At 53.2% G+C, this 25,759-nt stretch overlaps 1 protein-coding gene across 1 annotated transcript in view; it reads left to right on the forward strand.

Moving 5' to 3' along the window:
• The window catches only part of TMOD2 (tropomodulin 2), a 35,073-nt gene that overhangs the window by 3,333 nt on the left and 5,981 nt on the right, over positions 1-25,759 (forward strand). Inside the window, exons 2-7 of the mRNA XM_029070915.2 lie at positions 5,392-5,601; positions 6,745-6,901; positions 12,938-13,060; positions 17,159-17,245; positions 18,671-18,801; positions 20,413-20,520. Of these exons, the coding sequence (XP_028926748.1) occupies positions 5,476-5,601; positions 6,745-6,901; positions 12,938-13,060; positions 17,159-17,245; positions 18,671-18,801; positions 20,413-20,520 (732 nt within the window). The 5' untranslated portion in view covers positions 5,392-5,475. The remainder of the gene's footprint in view (positions 1-5,391; positions 5,602-6,744; positions 6,902-12,937; positions 13,061-17,158; positions 17,246-18,670; positions 18,802-20,412; positions 20,521-25,759) is intronic.

The raw sequence follows: 25,759 nt of genomic DNA on the forward strand, positions 1-25,759 counted from the left end.
GGTGGGACTTCTGGGGTTGGAGGTAGGGGGGAGTTGATGAGACCCTACATGACATCTCTGGGGTGTGTGTTAGGGGAACCTCTGCTTCTCATTGCCCTCTAGAAAAGTGCCCAAACTGTGGCTTGCCCCGAAACCTTCGGCCGAATGCCCGAATGTCCTCTGCACTTGTCCAATCCCATTCCCGGCTTAGCCCGTCCTAAGAAGGTCCGGTATCGCTTTGACTGTGAGCCCCATTCATTCATTCATTCATTCATTCAGTTCACCTTTCAATCGTATTTATTGAGCGCTTAGCTTGTGCACAGCACTGTACTAAGCACTTCGGAGAGTTCGGTACCACGATAGACACGTTCCCTGCCCACGACGAGCTTACCGTCTGCCCCATGAGGGACAGAGACTGATTAACTTGTATCCACCCCAGAGCTCAGAACGGTGCTTGGCACATAGTAAGCGCTTAACAAATACCTTAAAGCAAACAAAAACCAAAAACCCGTATTGGATCATGGAATCATTACCTCATTGGATTATTTGGTTTTATCAGGATTTGTAATGCTCTGATTCAGGGTTGAGTCATTTCACAAAACCCGGAATTGTGTTCAGTGGTTTCTGGGCTCCGTTCGGAATTGGGTCCGTTTGACAGGAATCGAGGGGGCGGAGAAAGGTCGAGGCCAGCCACCTCCATGGCACACGGGAAGGCTGATTCGAGCTCCGGGCCGCGGTGTGTCTGGCCGGCTGTCAGGAAACGGGCCTCCTGCTGTTGTGGTTTCTGTCGGGGGGTGCTGGGTTCTCCGGGGGTTTTCTGCCGCGTGCGCCGGGGGAGTTCCGGGGGAAATGTCTGTACAGCCAGCTTCCCGGGCACGAGGTAACGCGCCCCCACCCCTCTCTACCCCCGACTCTCCACCCGCCCCCCTCCCTATGGGAACCAGATGTATGAGAGGTGTGGGACCAGCCTGGATCCAGTCGCTTGGAAATAACGGGGCTAGTCAGGTGGCCGACGGCGCAATCCTGCAGAGTTGGGGCCTCGAGGATTCTGGCTTCTCTCGTGCTGGTATATTTTTTCCATCCCTGGACCCCAGGGAGACCAACCCGTGCTGGAAGCAGCATTCCTTAACCCCCCAGGAACAACACAGCAAAGTCAGGGCGCTCGGGATAATAATGATGATATTAATAGTCGTATTCGTTAAGCGCTTTCTGTGTGCTGGATACCGTACTAAGCACTGGGGCGGATGCCAGCAAATCGAGTCGGACCCGATTCGTGTCCCGCGTGGGGCTCACGGTTTTAATCCCCATTTTACGGATGAGGGAACTGAGGCCCAGAGAAGTGAAGTGCCTTGCCTGAGGTTAGACAGCAGGCAAGTGGTGGGGAACCCACGCCCTTCTGACTCCCGCTAGGCCATTCTGCTTCTATGGGCACTGGCTGTGGGCGCTTCTAAGCTATTTTATTCCGCCTCAGTAGGATAACGATGACCTCGATTCTCCCTCGCATAGCCACCACCCCCACCAAAATGGGCTTTCCCCAGAGGGAAGAGAATCCCTTGTCTCCTCTCCCCCAACCCCCACTTGGGGCCTCCGACCTCAACGGGTAAGGAACAACGTACGACAGGAACAAACGATCGAATCCATAGCAGGACCAGCCAGGAAACTCGAGTGCTCATCTGGTGCCAAGCCCAGTACCGAGGACTCGGGGAGTATCCGAAAGACGAGAAAGACAGGACCCCTATCGTCGTGAGGCTTCCAACCTAACGGGAGAGGCAGAGAGACATCAGTGGAAATGCTGACTATTCCAGAATAAAAAGCAAAAGAAGAGACGCAAAGGAGTACATGAATCCCGGGTTAATGGACCGATTCCAATTCCTTAAGCAGAGGGACGACTTGCTGTCACTGACGGTTTGACTTCATCGATTAAAAGTTTCCCGGGCTCCTGAGCGAGTGACCCTTTCCTCGACTATTGTCATCATCAGCTGTTGAGCCCCCACTGCACGCGGAGCACGATACCAGGGGCTGGGGGAGGCTTCCAGGGTCAGGGGTGGAAGAGACAGTTGGGTAAGGTGGGTGGGCAGTGAGTGAAGGACCTTCAAATCCATTTTTACTGGGTCCCAGAATCCCACCGTGCCCCGGGGTACCACAGGCATTATTTTTTGCCACCCCGCCTAGCATCAGATGAGTGAGAGGAACGGCTTCCGGACTCTGGTGATCTATGTGTTTCCCTGACGGAAGTGTCTGACCCCTCTAGAAGGCCTGGATTGTGGAAGTGACGATGCCTTGAGATGTTCGTTTTGTTGTCTGTCTCCCCCCTTCTAGACTGCGAGCCCGTTGTCGGGTAGAGATTGTCTTTCTCGGTTGCCGAATTGTACTTCCCAAGCCCTCGATATGGGGCTCTGCACCCAGTAAGCGCTCGATAAATACGACTGAACGAATGAATGTTCATCCCGAACCACCGGGGGTTGACTGGTTATGCCCGAGTTAAAGATGCTCTGTCTGATCCTTTCCTCGCTGCCAATGGAGAAAGGCAGGGCGGGGCTGGAGAGGCAGGCTTAGTGAATCTCTTTGCCGCAGACCTCACAAGGGACATGGAAGCTGGTGTTGGGAAGTGCTTCCAGACCTTTCGGAGACGCTCCCAACCCCACGGGCTACGAGCCACCGCCCCCAGTCCCGGAGCCAGTCAACAAGGAAGTGCTTCCCGCAGTGGTCCCCCTTCAGAGGCATGCGAGCACACACACACCCACATAGACAGAGACCGTCGTGCACACAATCGGGACTCTCCGGGAACAGACGACGCAGTGTTTAGGACCGATAACAAGCCTGAGGAATTCTCTACGTACCGCTCTGCACCAGGGAGACCCTACCCGCAGCTCCGGCTCTTCACAGGCACAATACTGAGCGAAGGACTGTCACTGCCTTTCCGTGGCGAATTCTGCCATAATTGTCAGAGAACCAGACAATTGACTCAAGGAGTCGAGGATGTTCTCTGGGAGGCTGGCGAACGGCCTGTGGCCCCTACGCCCAGACCAAACTGAACGTCAGCAGGGCATCAAGAGGTGCCTAGCCTTCTCTGGGACCCGAGCCCCACACCCATCCATCAATCCATCGTCAACCTCTTGTACGTAATCACCAGCGTCACGCACAAGTTCTCGTTAATACCGCGTGGCCGGTCCTGTGGGGCATCAGGCAACTCAGGGATCAGATCCATTTCTCCGACACCAAAGGGATGCCGTTGGCAGAAGACTCGCTGGCAAGCTCCTCGAGGGTAGGGAATTCATTCATTCCTCCGATCGTATTTATTGAGCGCTTACTGTGGGCCGAACCCTGTGCTAAGCGCTTGGGAAGTACAATGTGTTCTCGCTTCTGTCGCGGTGTCCCAAGAGCTTAATTCAAGCCTGTGCTCTCAGTAGTTGTTCAGTAAATTATCACTGATCGATGACTATGCAGGACGGAGTGGGAGCAGAGAATGGATGATGTCAGGAGGTGAACGGTGGGCCAAAGTGGAGTGACTACCAGCGGGGACAAAAGAAATGCTTTATAGGCACGGGGAGGCTCGGCCTCCGGCTGCCTGGGAATGTTCAGCCATGAGGAACGTGAAGGTTCTTCTGGAACAAAAGTTTCAGGCAGTTGGAAGCAGCGTGGTTTAGCGGCAAGAACCCGGACCTGGGAGTCAGAGGACGTGGGTTCTAATCCCGGCTCCGCTACCTGTCTGCTGGTGTGACCTTGAGCAAGCTACTTAACTTCTCTTTGCCTCAGTTCCCTCATCTGTAAAATGAGGATTAAGACTGTCAGCCCCACGTGGGCCAACCTCATTGCCTCGTATCTACCCCAGTGCTAAGAACAGTGCTTGGCGCACAGTAAGCGCTTAACAAATACCGTCATCATCATTATTATTATTGTTATAAGAAGTGCCACCGTAAAGCTAAGCACTGATTAGAGAAGCAGCGTGGCTCAGTGGAAAGAACACGGGCTTGGGAGTCAAAGATCATGGGTTTGAATCCTGGCTCTGCCACTTGGCAGCTGTGTGACTGTGGGCAAGTCACTTCACTTCTCTGGGCCTCAGTTACCTCATCTGTAAAATGGGGACTAAGTCTGTGAGCCCCACTTGGGACAACCTGATTACCCTGTTTAGAACAGTGCTCTGCACATAGTAAGCACTTAACAAATACCAACATTATTATTATTATTATTATTAGCGCTTACTTCATACATAGCTCTGGGGAGAGTACAGGAGAATCAGTAGACAGGCTCCTTGCCCCTGAGGAGCTTCCAATCTACTGGGGAAGACAGACATTAAAACGAATTACAGGTGGGGGAAGCAACGGGGTATAAAGTTAAATACACCAGGGCTACGGGGCATGAGGGTGATAGAGGGGTGATGCCCCAGGGCTGAGGTGAAGTGGAAGTGCTGAACTGGCAGAAGCGGGGGACTGGGGTGGAAAGACGACAGTGCCCCGCACATGGTAAGTGCTCAATAGATACGACTGAATGAATGGAGATTAATTCTAAAGGAGATGGGGCTCCTCTGGCCAGTGGCTCTCCTTCGGCCGAGTCATTTTGGACTACAGAGGGCACTTGGGTAGAATGTATCTGCCAGGTTTTCCCGGCCGGTTGTATTGGCTGAGGCATACGTCACCGGACCGACAAACTTCACCGTGACGATCCGACCATCCAGTTTCCAATCAGTCAATCAATCATAGGTATTGCCCTGGGTACAGTACTAAGTACCTGGGAGTACAATATACAGGACTGGTAAACACGTTCCAAATTGGAGCGACAAGCTCTGGGAGACCAGAACTGCATCCCTTGTATCGATCGAGCACCTACTCTAAGCAGAGCACTAACCGAGCGCTCATGGTACGCAGTGGACTGAATGTGCACCTCGGTACTTAAAGGCAACTTTTCAGTAGATTTAAAGTTCGAAATGAGGAACGTACAACGGAATGGGGGAGTCAGTCCAACAAATCGATAAAGAGTATGGCGATCGAAACGGCAGACCCACGTGGATTAAGGAATAACAAAGAGAGAAGTAGGCAGTCCATCCAGATCCCCTTGCTCCGGCTGAAGGAAGGGGAAGGGCGGGGTGTGGGATCCCACCGTCGATCGGCACTCTGAAGCCCACCCACCTTTGGATTTTCCCGGCCTCGACCGGGCCCACCTTCCTCCCATGGCCATATGGGAGCCCTCTGACCCAGGGGGCCATTTCCCTCGGTGGTACCGCCTCGGGCCAGTCAGACGCCGATCCTAGTAGTCCCAGGAATCCCGCAGCCTCGGCAGCCTCTCTTTTCCCTTTCCCGGTGTATCGCACTCTCACCAAGGCTTAACGTCACCGCCCCCGCTCCCCGGAGAAGGGCCCGGCCCCTCTGCCAATCAACCCAAGGTGGGGACTCTCACTCTCCCTTCTCGCCGCAGGAGTTGGATCCCCCAGAACGCTGCCCCCGGGGATGCCCGACCCCGGTCCCGGAAGCCCAGCGGGAGCCCGGCGCTAAAGGAACCATGGCCTTGCCCTTCCAGAAAGAGCGGGAGAAGTACAAGAACCTCGACGAAGACGAACTTCTGGGCAAACTCTCCGAAGAGGAACTGAAGCAGTTGGAGAATGTGCTCGACGACTTGGACCCTAAGGTGGGTGGCCGTCGGGGCCTGTCGACCGAGGGAGAGGCCGGGGGCTCAGCAGCTCTGAACTGCGACTCCCGGTTCCTCCACTGGCTGTGTGACTGTGGAAAAGCCGTTCACCCTCTCTGGGCCCGGTGGCAAGGGCGCCGCCTTCTGCCGATTTCTGTCTGTGACTGGCCCTGAGGTCACGCACGGGGGGCGGGGGTGGAGTCCCAACTCTGCTCTGCAACCCTGGGGGTGAAAGGGTGAGGTGAATTGGGGGGCATTTTTGCCAATGCCTCCCAGGAGCCCTCTGCAGTCCCCGTTCTGACCCCTGTCTCATCCCTGATTCATTCTGCAAGTTGCCTAGCGGAGGAAGTGACAGGCCCGTCTTGGGGGAGTGGCGGAGACTGGGTGGGAAGTGGATGGTGCCCCAAAACGCAGCTAATTGTGCGGGGGAGGGGGACCTAGGCAGCTCCTGCAAGAATGTTCCTGTCAACTCCCCCAGGATGTCCAAGGACCCTCCCTCCAAGCTCCCAGGATTCCGCGGTCGGCGTCACGTTTTCAGCTCCAGCCGTCCGCTTTTTTAACACGGGGCAGGACAGGGACCAGGCTGGAGCTTCTCCCGCAAGTGACTCCCACCCACTTTTTCCTCCTTGCCAGTATCTGTATGGGAGAGAGTGTGGTCTCACGGAGAGAGCACGGGGTTGGGGGCCGGGAGTTCTAGTTCTAGCTCTGCCCCTGGCCCGCTGAGCGATCTCAAGCATGTCGCTTAACCTCTCTGGGCTTCGGTTTCCTCATCTGTCAAACGGGGAAAAATAATACCTGGTTCTTCTTACCCCACAGGGATGTTGTGAGGTGAAAGTAAGATAACCGATAGGAAAGTGTCTTGGACAGTATATGTAGTCAAGAGGCTAATATTATCCATACCTGACCGTCGTGCCTATTCCCGGGCCCGGTTCTTGGGAACCACCCCTCCCAGCTGCTAGAGGACAGGGAGGAGAAGCCACTGAGGCACAGCCACGTCCTTTCCCCAACCCCTTATCAGAGAGAGACGTCAGATGAAGTTTTCTGTAGTTTTTTCCCCGGGCCCTCAGAGCAAGCGGGTGGTTCAGGCAGGCCCACGCCCTCCTCCCCACCAGCTGACCCCGTTCCGGCCCGGCTCTCGGGCAGAGTGCCCTCCTCCCGGCAGGTTTCCGGCAGAAGGATCAGACGTGTAAGGCGGCCACGGGCCCTTTCGACCGGGAGCACCTCCTCTCGTATCTGGAGAAGGAAGCGCTGGAGCACCAGGACAGGGAGGACGTGGTCCCCTTCACCGGAGAGAAGAAAGGTAAGGGAAGGGGGCTGACCGGGCCTCCGGATCCATCAGTGGTATCTAGTGAGCACCTCCTGAAGGCAGAGCACTGTACTGAGAACCTGGGGGAGTCCCCCCAGAAGCCAAACGTAAACTCCCTACCCTCAGGGAGCTCTCAATCCAATGGGAAGGAGAAGCCCAGTTCTCTCTCCGGACGCTGTGGCGATCCCGGCCGAGGCACCCTATCCCGCCGAGCTCGCTGTGGGCAGGGCGTGTGTCTGCTTCTTGCTGTGTTGTACGCTTCCAAGCGCTTAGTACGGTGCTCTGCACACAGTAGGTGTTCAATAAATACGACTGAGTGAATGAACCTGCGCCAAGTCTTCCAGAGAAGGGGCCCCAGGGGAAGGCATGGGTCAGTAGTTAGCTACGGGAGCTCTTGAGAAGCAATGAGGCTTAGTGGGTAGAGCCCGGGCCGGGGAGTCAGAAGGACCTGGGTTCTAATCCCGGCTCCGCCACGTGTCCGCCGTGTGACCTCGGCAAGTCGCTTCCCTTCTCTGGGCCTCAGTGATCTCATCTGGAAAATGGGGATTAAGAGTGTGAGCCCCGGGTGGGACAGGGACTGTGTCCAATTTGATTACCTTATTTCTACCCCAGTGCTTAGAACAGCGCTCGACACATAGTAAGCACTTAACTTGCCTAAGTGAAGCAGCGTGGCTCAGTGGAAAGAGCCCGGGCTTGGAAGTCAGAGGTCATGGGTTCTAATCCTGGCTCCATCACATGTCAGCAGTGTGACTTTGAGCAAGTCACTTAACTTCTCTGTGCCTCAGTTGCCTCATCTGTAAAATGGGGATTAAGACTGGGAGCCCCACATGGGACAACCTGATCACCTTGTATCCTCCCCAGCGCTTAAAACAGTGCTTGGCACATAGTAGGCGCTTAACAAATGCCACCAGTTATTACCTTGTATCTACCCCGGCGCATAGAACAGTGCTTGGCACTTAGTAAGCGCTTAACAAATGCACCATTAATATTATTAACCATTACCATTATTATTATTATTGTTGTTATTAATGACATCTGTCGGTGTGGCCCGTGGAGGGGCCGTGGGTATGGGAGAGGGGCCGTGCAGCGGGGAGAGAGGGGGTCGCCACTGAGGGAGAGGGGGTTCGGGGCAACTGCCGTTTCCGGAGCGGAGAGGGCTGGGGAGGAACGGAGGCTCGGCTTCCTCCCGCCTCTCGCTCCTCCCGCCCTCTGGGGATGAATCTCCTGGGGCGTTTTCATTACGGCATTTACCACAGCCCAGAGTACGGGGCTGTCTGGCACTCTCACAGGCTGGCATCGTCCCCTGTTGGCCCCGCTGGCCCACGGGCCTGGCGAGCCGCCGGCCGGATCATCCCAGCGTCGCCGGATGAAGCGATTGAGCGTCGGTCTTCCAGGGGCTGGCTTCCAGGGCCCCATGGCAACCGGGTGTTGGGAGACACCCGGTGCCAGCAAAGGGGCGCTGTACCTCCGGGCCTACGGCCCGTTGGCCCTTTGCCCAGTTATTTGTGAGCCTCCCCGGTCTGAACTGGGGTCCCGAAGTCTCGGGGATCCCGGAGTCTCGGGGTTCGCAGCCCTAGGTTTGGACCCCTAGGACCCAGCAGACCCGGGCATCAGATACAGGTCCCAAGAAAGGGAGGCCTGGGCAAATAATAATAATAATAATGAATACTTACGGTACTTGTTAAGCCCTTACTGTGGGCCAAGCACCGCGCTATGCTCTGGGGTAGATACAACTTAATCATGTTGGACACAGTCCCTGTCCCCACATGGAGCTCACACTCTTAATCCCCATTTTATAGCCAAGTTAAATGAGGCCCAGAGAAGTGAGGTGCCTTGCCCTGGGTCACACAGCGGACATTTGGCAGAGTCAGGATTAGAACCCAGGGCCTTCTGACTCCCAGACTTATGCTCTATTCATTAAACCATAGGGTCTCTGCCCCCTCTTCTGCCCCTTCTGGGGAGCCTCTTCCCCTTCCCCTTCTCTGCTCTGCCCAGCTATCCCCCAGAGAGTCGGGACTTAAGGGCGGGAGCCAAAAACATTTTCCCATGGTGCAGACCCAGGGTCTTCCCACACCAGTAATAATAATAATAATGATAATGTTGGTATTTTTTAAGCACTTACTATGTGCAGAGCAGTGTTTTAAGCACTGGGGTAGATACAGGGTAATCAGGTTGTCACACATGAGACTCACAGTTAATCCCCATTTTCCAGATGAGGTAACTGAGGCACAGAGAAGTGAAGTGACTTGCCCACAGTCACACAGCTGACAAGTGGCAGAGTCGGGATTCGAACCCATGACCTCTGACTCCCAAGTGCGGGCTCTTTCCACTGAGCCACGCTGCTTGTCTAGAGTTCCCTCCCCATCCTTCACCTTCGGAGTCTGCATCCCACAGGGTCATTCATTCATTCATTCAATAGTATTTATTGAGCGCTTACTATGTGCAGAGCACAATACTAAGTGCTGGGAATGAACAAATCGGTAACAGATAGAGACAGTCCCTGCCCTATGACGGGCTTACAGTCTAATCGTGGGGAGGACCCCACCCGACCCCTGGCCTCTCCATCCCCGTGAAGTTTGGGCTGGAAGGAAGAGCGGGAACCAGGAAGGACTTTTGCAGGTAGGGAGGGCGGCTAGGACTTTTGGAGCGGGCGTGTGTAGGTGAGTGAATGCACGTGAGCATACATATTGGACTGGATGCGTGTGTCCCCTTGAATCTGTCTAGGTGCCTGAGTTTCTCCCTGTAGAACAGAGAAGGAGCATGGCCTAGTGGATAGAGCACGGGCCTAGGAGTCAGAAGGTCATGGGTTCTAATCCCGGCTCCACCACTTGTCTGCTGGGTGACCCTGGGCAAATCACTTCTCGGTGCCTCAGTTATCTCATCTGTAAAATGGGGATTGAGACAGTGAGCCCCGTGTGGGACAGGGACTGTGCCTAACCTGATTAACTTGCTTCCACCCCAGTGCTTAGAACAGTGCTTGGCACCTAGTAAGGGTTTAACAAGTACCACTATTATTATTCTTAGGGGTGGCGGGGACAGACGGGCAGAGTGTGAAATGGACTCTCTGGAGCCGGGTGACAATAGACCAGCCGGTGATTGAGAAAGACTGTCAATGTGGGTGGTGGTGGAGCCAACTGAGACTCCGGGTTCTCAGTCCCAAAGAGGAGGGTCAGGCTGTTCTTATATCTGCCGTGAAGTAAGTCCGCTACTCGGTTACCAGCCGCCCTGGGTTTGGCATCCCCAGGAGACAAGTCGCTCACCTCCAAATAGGATGTCCCGCGGCTGAAGGCACCCTACTCTCGTCTCTACTCGGATGTCCTCCCGTCACCAAACTTAACTTGTCCACAGCAGAGCTCCTTATCTTCCCACCCAAACCCTGTCCTCCCCCCGACTTTCCCATCACTGTAGACGGCGCCGCCATCCTTCCCGTCTCGCATGCCCGTAACCTTGCCGTTATCCTTGACTCCTCTCTCTTGCTCAACCCACGTATTCCATACATCACTAAATCCTGTCGGTCCCACCTTCAAAAGGTTGCTAAAAGCTGCCCTTTCCTCTCCATTCAAACTGCAATCATTCATTCTGTCCCGCCTGGATTACTGCATCGGTCTCCTCGCTGACCTCCCCAGCTTCCTGTCTCTTCCCGCTCCAGTCCATACTTCACTGTGCTGCCCGGATCGTTTTTCTACAGAAATGCTTGGGACTTGTCTCCCCTGTCCTCAGGAAACTCCAGCGGTTGCCCATCCATCTCTGCATCAAACAAAAACTCCTCACCGTTGGCTTTAAAGCAGTCCGTCACCTTGCCCCCCGCCCCCCACCTCACCTTGCTGCTCGCCTACTACAACCCAGCCCACGCACTTCGCTCCTCTAATACTAACCTTCTCACTCTGCTTCGATCTCATCTCGCCACCGACCCCTCGCCCACGTCCCGCCTCCGGCCTGCACGCCCTCCCTTCTCATATCCGCCAATGACTCTCCCCCCGTTCGAAGCCTCATGGAAGGCCCATCTCCTCCAAGAGGCCCTCCATGACTAAGGCCCCCTTTCCTCTTTTCCCACTCCCTCCTGCGTCACTCCGGCTTGCTCCCCTTGTTTACCCTCCTACCCTCCCGACCCCGACAGCCCTACAACACGTATGTGCACATCTGTAATGTACTGATTTATATTAATGTCTGTCACCCCCCGTCTAAACTGTAAGCTCGCCGTGGGCAAGGAGAAGCAGCGTGGCTCAGTGGAAAGAGCACGGGCTTTGGAGTCAGGGCTCATGAGTTCGAATCCCAGCTCTGCCACTCGTCGGCTGTGTGACTGTGGGCAAGTCACTTAACTTCTCTGTGCCTCAGTTCCCTCATCTGTAAAATGGGGATGAAAACTGTGAGCCCCACGTGGGATAACCTGATTCCCCTATGTCTACCCCAGCGCTTAGAACAGTGCTCGGCACATAGTAAGCGCTTAACAAATACCAACATTATTATTATTATTATTATTATTAAGGAATATGTCTGTTTATTGTTGTGCTATACTCTCCTAAGTGCTTAGTACAGGGTCTGCACGCAGTAAGCACTCAATAAGTGCGGTTGAATGAAAGAATGAGTGAATGAATGAATGAGAGAGGGCTGAGGAGATCCTTGCGGTCCCCAGTGGCAGCCACAGGAGCCTTGAAGTTGGGGGCCAAAGAACCAGGCTTCCCTAGGGAGCCTTTTTTATTTTTTAAATGGTCTCGGTTAAGCGCTTATCGTGTGCCAGAAACCGTACTAAGTGCCAGGGTAGATTCGAGCTACTTAGAGCTCACCTCCTCCAAGAGGCCTTCCCAGACTGAGCTTCCCCTTTTCCCTCTGCTCCCTCTCTACCCCCACCTTCACCTCCCTCAGCTAAGCCCCCTTGTCCCCCCTTTCCCTCTGCTCCTCCCCCTCTCCCTTCCTCTCCCCTCAGCACTGTGCTCGTCTGCTCATCTGTACATATTTTTATTATCCTATTTATTTTGTTAATGAGATGTACATCACCCTGATTCTATTTATTTGCTATTGTTTTAATGAGATGTCCTTCCCCTTGATTCTATTTATTGCCATCGTTCTTGTCTGTCCGTCTCCCCCGATTAGACTGTAAGCCCGTCGATGGGCAGGGATTCTCTCTATCTGTTGTCGATTTGTACATTCCAAGCGCTTAGTACAGTGCTCTGCACATAGTAAGCGCTCAATAAATACTATTGAATGAATCCGAGTTATTCCGGCTGGCCCCAGTCCATGTTCCACATGAGCTCACAGTGTTAATCGTGGCCTAGTGGCGGGAGCACAGGCTTGGGCGTCAGAGGACGTGGGTTCTAAACCGGGCTCCGCCTCTTCTCTGCTGTGTGACCTCGGGCAAGTCGTTTCCCTTCTCTGTGCTTCCGTTACCTCATCTGTAAAACGGGGACTAAGACTGTGAGCCCCAGGGGGGGCAACCTGATTACCTCGTGTCTACCCCAGTGCTTAGTAAATACCCCAATTATTATTCTTAGTAATTATTAATGCCCATTTTCCAGATGAGGTAACTGCGGCACAGAGAAGTGAAGTGGTCACCCAGAAGGCAAGCGGCAGAGCTGGGATTAGAACCCACGTCCTTCTCACCGCCAGGCCCGTGTTTCATCCACTAGGCCACGCTGCTTCTCTCTTAGGGGTGGAAGCCGTGTGAATAGTTTGGGCAGTCGCTGTGAAGCTCTGGGGTGCAATATTGAGGGCGGAGGCCATTTCTCTGGTGCTGCTGTCATTAACCAGGGCTTGGGGCTGTCGGGACTGCCTCCTCGTGATCACCCGACCATTAGCAGAGCTTGGTAGCTAGGGCCGTGGGGCTTCACGGTTGGGGACGGGGCGGGTTGGAAGCGGAGGATGTGGGGCTTGGCGGTTGGGGAGGTGGCGGGTTGGCAGTTGGGGACCAAGGGGGTTGGCAACTGGGGCTGCAGTGATTTGAGGACTGGGTCGCAAAGACTCCATCCTCTATTACTCACTCCTTCCCTCTCCAGGAAAGCAATACCTGTCCTTACGGCTTTTTTTCTTTTACAGGAAAAGTCTTTATCCCCAAAGAAAAACCTGTAGAAAGTCACGTGGAGGAGAAAGTGACTCTCGATCCAGAACTGGAAGAAGCCCTGGCTAGTGCCTCTGATACCGAACTCTATGATCTGGCAGGTCGGCAATCGGTCTTTTTTTTTTTTTCCCCGTGGTATCTGTAAAGCGCTTATTACGTGCCGGGCACTGTGCTGAGAACTGGGGTAGATACAAGCTAATCAGGTTGGACACAGTCCATGTCCCACAGTGGCTAACAGTATTAATCCTCATTTTACAGATGAGGTAGCTGGCACAGAGAAGTTAAGTGACTCGCTCAAGGCCAACCAGCAGACACGTGGCAGAACCGGGATTAGAACCCAGGTCCTTGTCATTCCCAGCCCCAAGTCCTATCCTTTAGGCTACACTGTTTCCAAAATAGCTTGATATGTGTTTCCATACCTGTCTTTCAGCAGCCTCTGGGTCCTTTAGAAAGTTAACGTTATTAATCGATCAATCATGTTTATTAAGAATTGACTGGGTGCTGAGCACTTTAATAAGCACCAATGACTGTACTAAGTGCTTGGAATAGTACAATAGACGAAAAGGTACAATCTCCCCGTATAGCAGGGGAGACACACAAAAAGAAATCAGAGGTAGAAAAAGATAAAGGATAATGGTCTTCTAGACGAGTCTGCCTCGGGTGCAGATGTGCACAATTGCTATAGGAGTCTCGGAGGAAGAAGGGAGATAGAACCTGGGAAGAAGGAAAATTAATTGGAGAAGGCCCCTGGAGGAAATGTGATTTCAGATGGACTTTGAAGATGGAGAGATCTGTGGCCTGGTGGATTCGAAGAGGGAGGGAGGGAGGACCGGGAAGGAGGAAGGGCATGAGCAAGAGGTTGGCGGCAGGAGAGATGAGAATGGGGCCTCCGAACAGGTTCATGTGAGAGGAGTGAAGAGTATGAGTTGAGGGGAGATGTGAGAAAGTAGCAGACGAGTAAAAGGGAAAGTGCTGATGGACAGCCTTGAAGAGAGGAATGGGCAACCAGTAAAGGTTTTTGAGGAGTGGGGAAACTTAATGATAATAGTGATAATTAGTATTATTATGGTATTTCTTAAGTGCTTACTGTGTGCCAGGAACTGTACTAAGCCCTGGGGTGAATTCAAGCAAATGGAGTTGGACGCGGTCCCTGTCCCGTGTGGGGCTCACTGTCTCAATCTCCATTTTACAGATGAGGTAACTGAGGCACAGGGAAGTGAAGTGACTTACCCCAAGTCATACAGCAGAAAAGGGGCGGATCCAGGTTTAGAACCCATGACCTTCTGACTCCCAGGCCCGGGCTCCATCCGCTACGCTATGCTGCTTCTCTCTGTGAGCAGAATGGCATTTCAGAAAAGGGGCCCAGGCAACACAGTGAAGTATGGACTGAAACGGGGAAGCGACTGGGGGCAGAGAGATCATTGAGGAGCTTGATCGACTGGGATAGGACAAGTGCCTGAACCAGCCCGGTGGCTGTTTGGATGGAAAGAAAGGGGTAGGTCCAGGAGATGTGGAGGAAAGCCAGAAAAGGATTTAGTGACGGACTGAATCTGAGATTTGAAGGGGAGTGGGGAGCCAAGGATAATGCCACCTGTGGGCTTCAGTGACACGGAGGATGGTATTATTGTCAACACTGATGGGAAAGATAGACTGAAGAGAGGATTTAAGCGGGAAGATGAGTTCAGTTTTAGAGCATAAAGAGCGAGGAGGGCATCCATGTGGAGATGACCTCGAGGCAAGAGGAAATGCAAGACTGTGGAAGTGTGTAAGAAGTTGAGTTTGGGAGTCATCCACGTAGATGTGATAGTCGAAACCGAAAGCAGATTGGCCCCGCAAGAAAATGAGGGTAAAGGGAGTGTGAAGCTCCGGGCTGGAGCTTTGAGGGACACCCACAGTTAGGGGAGGGGAGGTAGCGGAAGAGCTGGTGTAAAAGACAGAGAAGGATTGGGCATAAGATTAATCAGTCACTGACTGTGTGCAGAGCACTGTTCTAACCGCTTGGGAGAGTACAATACACTGGAGTTGGTAGACATGATCCCTGGCCTCAAGGAGCTTACAGTCTAGTGGGGAATGGGGCCTTGCTTTCCCCCACACCCGCCATGAACATTCTACGTTAATCACCCTTCCTTCTTTACTTAGTGGAAAGCGCACGGACTTGGGAGACAGAGCGGGTCGATTCTAATCCTGGGTCCGCCACTTGTCTGCTGTGTGACCTCGGGCAAGCACTTAACTTCTCTGTGCCTCAGTCACCTCCTCTGTAAATTGGGGATTAAGACTGTGATCCCCCTGTGGAACAACCTGATTACCTTGTATCTACCCCAGCGCTTAGAACAGTGCTTGGCACATAGTAAGCGCTTAACAAACACCATCATTATTATTATTAAATGGCTCAGTATTAACCAATTCACATACCTAATTAACTTGTGTCAGTCTCAGTACAAGAATGGCAGGGAAGAGCATTGTAACATTGGCAATCCCTGGTGGATGCTGGAACATCTCACAATCAATCAACTGTATTTATTGAGCGCTTGACGGAGAAGGTCTTGGGTTCTAATCCCCGGTCCGCCACTGTGTGACTCCGGGCAAGTCGCTTAACTTCTCTGTGCCTCCGTTACCTCATCTGGAAAATGGGGATTAAGACTGTGAGCCCCCCGTGGGACAATCTGATCACCCTGTATCGCCCCCAGCGCTTACGACAGCGCTTGGCACATAGAAAGCGCTTAACAAACACCATCATTATTATTATTAACTAGGAGAGGACCGGGTCAGTAAAGCCAAAGATAGCTAGTAGACAGTCATGTCAAAGGCATTTGAGCGGGCAAAGAAGAATTAGGATAGGGTGGAGTCCTTTGGGTTTGCAAGAAGTTCATCGGTGACCTTTGGCTCGGTGGAATGAAAGGCCCGGAAACTGAAGTATTTCAGAAGGGAGTTGGAGGAGAGGAAGTGGAAGATATATTCAACTTGTTGGAGTCGTTCAGGCAGAAATGGGGGTAAGGGGATGGAGCAGTAGTTGGATGGCAGTATGTAGAGTAATATGTTACAATAATCAATCAAGGGTATAGATTATTTCTATTCATCTCTGGCTCCCCCTCTAGACTGTAAGCCCACTGTGGGCAAGGAATGTGTCTACCAACTCTATTGTATTAGCACAGAGGACTGTGCTCTGCACCTATTAGGCGCTCAGTAAATACCATTAATGTTACTTTGTGCAGACAACTTTACTAAGCATTTGGGAGAGTATGGTACCATAGAGTTGGTGGACAAAATCCCCGCCCACAGGGAGCTCAGAGTCAAGAGGGGTGGACAAGACTTGAAATAAATTACCGATAGAGAAGATGGGAGAGTATAAGGATACGTACAGTACATAGCCCACATAAGGGTCTACACATATGAACAATAATGATATACATCTAGTTCTTAGAAAACACAGGGGTTGTGTTCTCGATGAATCCCAGGTTAAGGAAAACCCATGTTTGATGGGTGTCGTGTGAATACGCACAACGATTTCTACCGACACCGCCTCGCGTTCTATCCCGATAGACTCACGCTGTCCAAAGAATATTCCCCGATTTACCAGTTAGATTCTAGCCAGAGCACAAGGTGTAAAGACCGATTCTACAGTAAACGCAAGAGAACTCAACGATGGCACTGATTCCTATGCTGTTCTATTGTCAAAATGAATCACAGATATAAATTGAATAATAACGGTAAACCCAAGTCAAACAATGACTGTCTCAGTGTTCCACCTTCGCTAGTTTGGTCAACTTTAGGCCTTGGGAATCCATCACTAGTTGGCCTCGATTAGCAGGAGGATTTTAGGATGCCTGTCACACAGAGCCTAAAACCCGCGTCCAGTTGAGAGAGGGCCATGGCCCTTTGCCCAGAGCTCTGACCGGCCCCGGGGGAAGCAGCCAGGCACAAGTTCAGGGCGCCGTGCCCTCACGGACACGGAAAGTCCCACGGGCAGAGCCAGAGAGACGGATGTCTGCTCCCTCCGTTCTCCAGGGGTTGAAATTTTCAGAAATCCTTCCTGGTGAATACTAAGAGACGCCAGATTTTGGTGGGAGCCAGGGATCTTTAGGCAGAGATATGTGTAAAGAGGAGTTTCCTCAGAGAAACTAACCTGCCACTTTTCTCCCTTAGCTGAGTTTCCTTACCACTCATCCCTCTGATGTGTCCTGTGTCCTCTGTGTCCTCAGCTGTCCTCGGCGTGCACAATTTAGTCAACAACCCCCGGTTTGATGAGGAAGAAGTCAGCAGGACGGGGGGCAAGAGCACTGTGAGAAGTAAGTGATTGTGGTCACCTCTTGATATTTTTATTCCTTTCATTAATATTACTAAGAATGATAATGATAGTGGTAATTATGGGTTTTTACGGTGCAATTATGGTGTACTCAACACTGCCACTTGTCTGCTGTGTGAGCTTGGGCAAGTCACTTCACTTCTCTGGGCCTCAGTTACCTCCTCAGCGAGATGGAGACTGAGACTGTGAGCCCCACGTGGGACAGGGACTGGGTCCAACCCAATTTGCTCATATAATAATGATAATAATAATGATGGTATTTGTTAAGTGCTTACTATGTGCCAAGCACTGTTCTAAGCGCTGGTAGATATAGGGTAATCAGGTTGTCCCACGGGGGCTCACAGTCTTCATCCCTATTTTACAGATGAGGTAACTGAGGCACAGAGAAGTGAAGTGACTTGCCCAAGGACACGCAGAAGACAAGTGGTAGAGTCAGGATTAGAACCCAGGACCTTCTGCCTCCCAACCCGGGCTCTTGCCACTAAGCCACGCTGCTTCTCTGCAAGGGCCGCTTGTATCCTCCCCAGCGCTTAGTACAGTGCCGGACACATAGTAAGCGCTTAACAAATACCACAAATATTATTATTATTATATGCTACGATCAGATAGAGTGCCGGTTCTTGTGGGACTCGGTGTCTAAAGGGGAGGGAGAACACGAATTTAAATCCCCTTTTAAAGAGGAGGAAAGTGAGGGACAGAGGGACAGAGTTGAAAGAGAGACAGAGACGCAGCGTGACCTAGCGGGAAGATCATGGGCTCGAGAGACAAAGGACCCAGGTTCTAAGCCCAGCTCCGCCACTTGTCTGCTGTGTGAACTTGGGCAAATCACTTAGCGTCTCTGTGCCTCATCTCATCTCATCTATAAAATGGAGATTAAGATCGTGAGCTACAGGTCCCATCGTCATCACCATCTTCACTATCATCATCATCATCATCATCATCAGTGACTACTGAATACCCGGTGGAAGCAGAGCTCTGCTCTGGGGAAGATTGATGGGGATTTTCCAAGCAGGAGACGGCCCTTGCCCTTTAAGGGCTCTCGTCTTCCTCAGCAGGAAAGCCACGCGAGAGGCCACCATCGAGGAAACGGTGGGATCGCCGCTCGTCTCCACGGAGGGGGCGGCGAGGGCATCTCGGCCCAGCCCATCACAAGCCACCCTTTAGCCAGCACTAAGAGAAGGACAGAAGGCCCTCGGGCGGGCGGGCGGGGGGAGGGGTGTGGGTGGGACGCCTTTTCTTGTGGTTCAGTGTTGTCCCGGAAGGAGGCCTGCCCATGGATGGGACGAACAGTGAACGGGGAGACGGGGATCTCGGCCCCGAGTTGGGTCTTGGGGTTGGGGGCGGTCAGTGGGCTGGTCAGTGGGGAGGAGAGCACCCGGCTTGCTTGTAAATGGCCTTTGTGTTTCAGATGTGGTCAAGGGGGAGAAGGTCAAGCCGGTTTTTGAGGAGCCCCCCAACCCCACAAACGTGGAGGCCAGTTTGCAGCAGACAAAAGCTAATGATCCCAGCCTCGTGGAAATCAACCTCAACAATATCAAGGTACCGCCCCGGGGTGGAGACCACAGGCTTGGGCTCACCCCTGCTCACCCCAGCCTGCTCTCTTCACTTCCTCCTGGGTCTTCGACCCAGACTTCTAGTGTCACTGGTTGTTCCAGCCTCTGCTCTTCCTCCTTCTCCTCCTCCCCTTCCTCCTCCTTCTCCTCCTTCTCTTTCTGCTCTTCCTCCTCCTCTCCCTCCTCCTTCTTCTCCTCTGCTGCTCTGGCCCCTGTTCACCCTTTGATCTAAGCCTCCTGAGCACCTGCCCTGACTCAGGAAGCAATTTAGGCGGAGGAAGTGGCCAGATTTGTCTCGTTTTCCAGATCAGCGTCGGGGTGGGTGCGGAGTGTTGATCGGGTTCCCGGGGCCCGGCTGGGCTTGCCCTAGCCTAAGCCAGAACCCCTGGAAGTAGGGGTCACCCTGCCTCCACCTGTCACTACTTCAGAGAGCCCAGTGTGGCACTGTAGTGCAGCTGTGCCAGCCAACTTGCTCCCACCACGGCCCATGTCAGACGTGGCCCGCAGCAGGGTCGGATAATACTACTAGTAATAACACTAATAATTGTGGTATTTGTTAAGCGCTTACTACGTGCCAGGCGCTGTACGAAGTGCTGGGGTAGATACAAGGGAATCAGGTTGGACACAGTCCCGATCTCACACATAGTCTTAATCGCCATTTTACAGATGAGGGAACTGAGGCACAGAGAAGTGAAGCGACTTGCTTAAGGTCACACAGGAACGGAGCAGAGTGGGGATTGGAACCCAGGTCCTTCTGACTCCCAGGCCTGTGCTCTATCCACTAGGCCGTGCTGGATGGTGTGGTCCTAACACCCTCAGCCTCCACAAGCCTTGGAAAGATAGTCGGGCTGCCTGGATTTTAAAGGCCTCCAAAAAGCGGTTCCTCAACCTCTCTCGGTAAAAGTGCTTACTGAGTGACAAGCACTGTACTAGTTAACCAGGGCAGATACAAGATAAACACCTTGAACACAATCTCTATCCCACAAGGGGCTCCCAGTTTTTAAAAGGTTTTATGGCATTTTTTTAAGGGCTACGTACGGTACCAAGCACCGGGGTAGATAGAAATTAACCAGGTTGGCCCCAGTCTCTGTCCTATGTCGGGCTCACAGTCTTAATCCCTGTTTTACAGATGAGGTATTTGAGGCACGGAGAAGTGATTTGCCCAAGCAGACAAGTGGCAGAGCAGAGATTAGAAGCCGGGTCCTCCGGTTCCCAGGCCCGTGCTCTTTCCTCTAGGCTACCCTGCTTCTCACATCGTAATCTGTTCCAAAACTCAACAACCCCTCCCTGTCAGGAAATACCTCCTTACACGGAACCCAAACAGCCCGTTTCCTCTTGCTCTGATCTCAGCAGAGATGAGGAACAGTCGGCTGCCATCCCCATCCTCTCTTTAGCCACCCTTGATTATCGGAAAACAGTTTTTCAGTCGTCCCGCAGCCTTCTCTTCTCTAGGCTCACGGTTGCTTCCCCATTCCTTTAACCTTTCCTCCTGGCTGAGGAACCGTGGGAGACCGTCACCTCCTCCACCTCGGGGGCGGGCATCGTCGCCACGGCCCGCGGAAATGCCAGGAAATGCTCTCTGCCTCTGCCCACATAGAACATCCCCATCCCCACCCTGAAGGAGTTTGCCAAGGCACTGGAGACCAACACCTACGTGACCAAGTTCAGCCTGGCCGCTACCCGCAGCAACGACCCTGTAGCCATGGTGAGTACGATTCCAGGGACCGCCCCCGGAGCCCCCCTCGGAGCAAGTCAACGCTCCAGCCATCGATCCATCACTAGTATCTACTGAGCGCTTACTCCGGGCTGAGCCCTGGACTAAATCCTTGGGAGAGTACAACGGAGTTACTAGACATGACCCTTGCCTTCAAGGAGTTTACAATCCAGTAGGGGAGACCGATCTAAAATAAATTACGAGCAAGGGAAGCAACCGAACAAACGGAAGAGCTGTGCTGTGGAGGGGTTTGGGGTGACACAGTAGGGAGGGAAAACTTCCTGGAGGGGATACGATTCTAGTAGGGCCGAAGGCCGGGGGGAGTGGTGGTCTGTCGGGCGCAAAAGGAGAGGGAGTTCAAGACAGGAGGGAGGGAGTTCCAGGCCGGAGGGAGGGCGGAGGCTAGAGGTCGAAGGCAAGACCCGAGAGGACAGGCAGTGGGGAGTTGGGCTGGTTTTAGGGGGTTGTAGTCAATAGGAGCAAGGATTAGTAGGGAGGGAGCGTGTGCTGATTGAGTGAATCGTGTCTCCTCCCGCTGTTATTTCCCCTTCCCCAGCCTCTCTCTTCACATCTCCCCTATCCGCTTCCCTCAACCCTCGTGTTTTCCAACTCTCTTCTCTGCTGTCTAAAAACAGCCGGGCAGCTGGACATCTCAGCCCCGCCAGATCTCCCACAGATCCTGTGTGGGGTGGCTGAGTCCCGAAGAGTGGGGCTGAGATTGCCGGCCTGGACTCCTCCTCCTCCTCCTCCCTGTCCCGTTCCTTCACCTCCTTCCTCTTTGTGTCTTTCCAATCCCTTCGGCTTCGTGAGTACCTCTTCCCATTCTCCCCGTTCAGCCATTGGCATCGCCCCTTCCTTGTTTTTCCCCTTCTGTGTCCTTAGCCTTCCATGTGGTCTACAGCTGTCTCCTGGGCCCCCCGCTGGGCTCTTTCCCCCCCCGGACGGGTCCAGTGGGCTGGTCTGACGTTCCCCTTCTCGTTCCTTCCTGCCGAGAGAGCACCGGACCGTTCTGGCGCTTTGGCTTCCGGCGAACCCTAGCCGCCAGAATGGGGGAGGAGGGCTGCCCATCCTCTCCACTTCCCCGACCCTGTCTGGATCTCGGGTTTGACTCCAGCTGTTCAGCGTGCATTCCCAGGATAGAATCCCCCCAGGAGATGCCAGAAGGAAACCGAAAGCCTCCCTGGGGCCGGGGCAACAGGCTCAACGCCCCTGTTCCTGCCCCCAAATGACACCTCCCTCTCCCCTAGCAGGGGCACCTGAAATCAAGGGACACTCCTTGTGTGTTCCTGCCCGGGGCTACAGAGGGGAGTGTGGTCTTCTCCCCTGGCAGAAAAGTGGCTAACCCTGGGAGGCCCAGCCTTTCTACCCTTTCAGTAGCCCTGCCTGCCTCCCCAGGGTTCAACAGTGGCCCCTTGTTGCTTTTTCCTATTATCCTCTTCTGTCGATCTTATTGCAAGTCCAACTCATTCTCTCTCTCTCTAACCTTCTTCCTCTCCAGCCCTCCTGGCCCCCCTGCTCTCTTCCTCCCCCTCCAACTTTCCCTCTCTCCATGAACTCCTGAATATCTCTCCTCCCTGCCTTTCTCGAATCAGTCCTTTCCTTTCCCTTTTATTCCTTGGCTTATTCCCCATAAATTCCCAGCAAGGGTAGTTGATCTTTTTCCATTTCCTGTGTTGTTAAATTTTCCACTCTCCTATCAGCACATCCTGTTCCCGCCTGTTCTCTCCACTCCCTTAATATCCACCCATTTTCGCCATTTGATTCCCCACGGACACCCTCTGATTTCCCCCTCCCGGCCACCCCCGTGGTTGGGGAGAGATAATAATAATAGTGACATTTGTTAAGCACTTACTGTGTGTCAAGCGCTGTACTAAACACTGGGTTAGATATGAGAAAATGAGGTTGGACACAGTCTAAAAAGGAAGAACAGGTTTTGAATCCCCATTTACAGATGAGGAAACTGAGGCACGGAGAAGTGAAGCGGCTTGCCCAAGGTTACTCAGCAGATTGGTGGCAGAGCCGGGATTTGGAGCCGGGTCGCTCAACCCCCAGTTCCACGCTCTCGCCATCAGGCCACACTGCTTCACTAGGCCCTCGGAAGGAACCCAGATTCCGGGTGCAGAGGTTTAAGGAGGCCTCGATGCATTTAGCTGAGAATCATCTCTGGAGGTTCTTTCAAGCCTAGAGGGCCTCTTTTTTGAAACAAACCTATTCAAGTCCTTTTTTCAGCAATCTTTTATTCAAAGTTCTGAGCTCTCACTGTTTCGAAGGAAGTGAGAGGGATTTTTCCCTTCCCAGTTGGCCTCTCTCAAAGGGTGCCCGGTCATCTGGTCTGTGCCAGACAAATCTTGTTTTGTCTCCGACAGCCTGGCGTTCAACCGGTCTGGCCCTTGCCCGAAACCGCCGTGGCACCGGAACCCTTTAGATCCCATGCTTGTTTTCTCCGCACGAAGCCGCCCTCCGCCTGGGTTCCCAGGGATTTGGGAGGGGAACGCAGCAGTTCTGGAGCAGGGGCGAGGGGGTGGTCGGGATACCCCCGAGAAACCTTCTTGGGACAGATTCGGGCAGAAATTGGGGTTTGGAGGGCTTCTGCAAAATGGCACCCATCTGATGTCATCTCCTGACACGGCCTGCTGTCACGTGTGCCTCGGCATCCACTTTGGCCCTGGCCACCTCACTTTCAGTCAATCCTATTTATTCAATGGTATTTATTGAGCGCTTACTGGGTACAAAGCACCGTACTGAGCGCTTTACTTCTCCCCCTCTAGACTGCAAACTCGTTGTGGGCAGGGAATGAAAAGCAGCGTGGAGTAGTGGATAGAGCTCGGACCTGGGAGTCAGAAGATCATGGGTTCTAGTCCCAGCTCCACCACTTGTCTGCTGGGCAAGCCGCTTCACTTCTCTGGGCCTCAGTTACCTCATGTGTAAAATGGGGATTGAGACCACGGGACAGGGGACAGGACTGTGTCCAACCTGATTTGCTTGTCTCCACCCCAGCGTTTAATACAGTGCTTGGCACATACTAAGCGCTTAACAAATATCATTTTTATCCTCAGCTGTCACCCCAGCCTGATTACCGTGTATCTACCCCAGCACTTAGTACAGTTCCTGGCACATAGTAAGCGCTTGACAAACACCATTATTATTAGCATTATATTGTACTCTCCCAAACGCTCAGTATAGCATTCTGCTCACAGAAAGCACTCAAACAATACAAGTGACTGACAGCCTTCCTCAGCTGTCGCTCTAACTTAGAAACCAGCTGCATCGGGGCCCCAGGTTTAGGTGGCTACAGAACAGGGACCCTGGCAAGGGGGCCCGAGTCTTCCGGTCCCAGATCCCGCCAGCCGAAAGGCCTCGGGCTGGGGCTGCTGTTCCCCTGGGATCGTCCCGCAGGCAAAGCCACGGGAAGGAAACGGCACGGCCCCTGGGGAATTAGCCAGAGCTTCCGGCCGACTCCCTCCTCCGGAAGCCGGCCGCTTATGATCGCTTTCGAGTCTTGAATTTGAACTCTGCTTTTGCCTGGGCTGGAGGGTTGTGGGGTTTTTTTTATGGTCTTCTTAAGCACTGACTGTGTGCCAGGCACTGGGCTGTGTGCTGAGGTAGTTACAAGATAAGGCTTACAGTATTAATCCCCATTTTACAGATGAGGTAACTGAGCCACAGAGAAGTAAAGTGACTTGCCCAAGGTCACAGAGCAGACAAGTGGTGGAGCCGGGATGAAAACCCAGATCCTTCTGATTCCCAGGCCCATGTTCTATTCTCTAGGCCACGCTGATCCTCTGTCTCATCCACCCAATGCCATTTTGACCCAGAAGACAGAGATAAGGGGGAGGGCAGATCTGGAAGGGGTGGGGTGGATGGTGTGGGGGGAGCCTGAGAGAGTCACCAGAAATATGGGCAGGTCCAGGCAGGGGGGGACTTTGTGGAAGACCTCTGGTTATCCCAGGATGGGCTCCCCTGCTTTTGTTTCACTCTTTAGCCAGTTTCCTCATTGTCTTTAGCTTGTATTCTCTGCCTTTGTCCTTGTCTCTTATGCTGCTTTAACGGTCCCTGCTTTTATGGTACTTGTTAAGCACTTACTATGTGCCAGGCACTGTACTATGCGCTGAGGTAGTTACAGGGTCATCGGGGTGGACACAGTCCGTGTCCCACATGGGGCTCACAGTTTTAATCCCCATTTTACAGTGGAGGTGACTGAGGTACGGTGAAGTGACTTGACCGAGGTCACACAGCAGACCCGTGGCAGAGCCGGGATAAAACCCAGGTCCACTGACTCCCAGGCCTGTGCTCTTTCCACGAGGCCACGCTGGTTTCCAGGTCTGGCATAGAGTGCCGTTAGCCAGGCCTGCCCCCCCGTCTTGCAAGACAGGGGCGATTCCTGGGCCAGCTCAAACCAGTACCGGCCGGAACTAGTTGGAAGCTGGCCCTGGAAGGAGCTGGGGTGGGCTGGAGGGGGACCCTCTCCACGTGCACGGACACTGGATTTCCGGGCTTACGCTCTGCATCTGCGCAGCCCCGGCACCCACAGCCCAAAGCGGTTAGGGCAGAGTAGTTGTCTGGGTCAGAGCACTCTCTAGCCATAGAAGGCAAGTTTTTCGTTTTTGGGGAGAGGGCAGGGAGGGGCGATGACCTTGGTGGTGATGAGGACTGGGGAGGGTTGAGCTTCGAAGAGCTGCTAAGCCAGAAAAGCATCACCTGGGATCTTTTCATCGCCGACGGGTAGCTCTACGGTCTTATCCGAGGCCAGGGATAATGAGGCCGGGATTGAGCTTCAAAGGCCGGAGGGGATCCACTGATGTCCCCATGGCATTGGCATCTGGGCAACCGGGCTCTGAGCCAAGCTCCCAGTTCTCTCCCCCGCTGCAGTTTTACCAAGGATCCAAGACGCTGGAGAAGAGCAGCAGAAACGGTGAAAGGGATGGAACACGGATCTCAAAGGCAGTGGGGTTACTGAGCTCCAAGAAGAGAGGGATAAAAAAATGACTTCTTAATTTTCTAAAGGACTTTAAGAGTCGTAAGTAGTGGTCTCGAAGCCCATAGAGGACCTGCAGAGAGGGAATGGCTTGAAATCTCATCAAGAAAGGTCCCAGGAGCAATAATATCTTTTGACCTTTTACTGTATTAAGCACGGGGAAGGCCCTTTAGGACTCGCAATACGAGTATAAGTTGGGGGAGACGGGACTGGTGACTGGCAGCTAAAAAAAGATGAAACAGTAAAACTACCAAA

This window comes from Ornithorhynchus anatinus, chromosome 8 (genome assembly GCF_004115215.2).
Source record: "Ornithorhynchus anatinus isolate Pmale09 chromosome 8, mOrnAna1.pri.v4, whole genome shotgun sequence".
In the NCBI taxonomy this organism is placed as follows: domain Eukaryota; kingdom Metazoa; phylum Chordata; class Mammalia; order Monotremata; family Ornithorhynchidae; genus Ornithorhynchus; species Ornithorhynchus anatinus.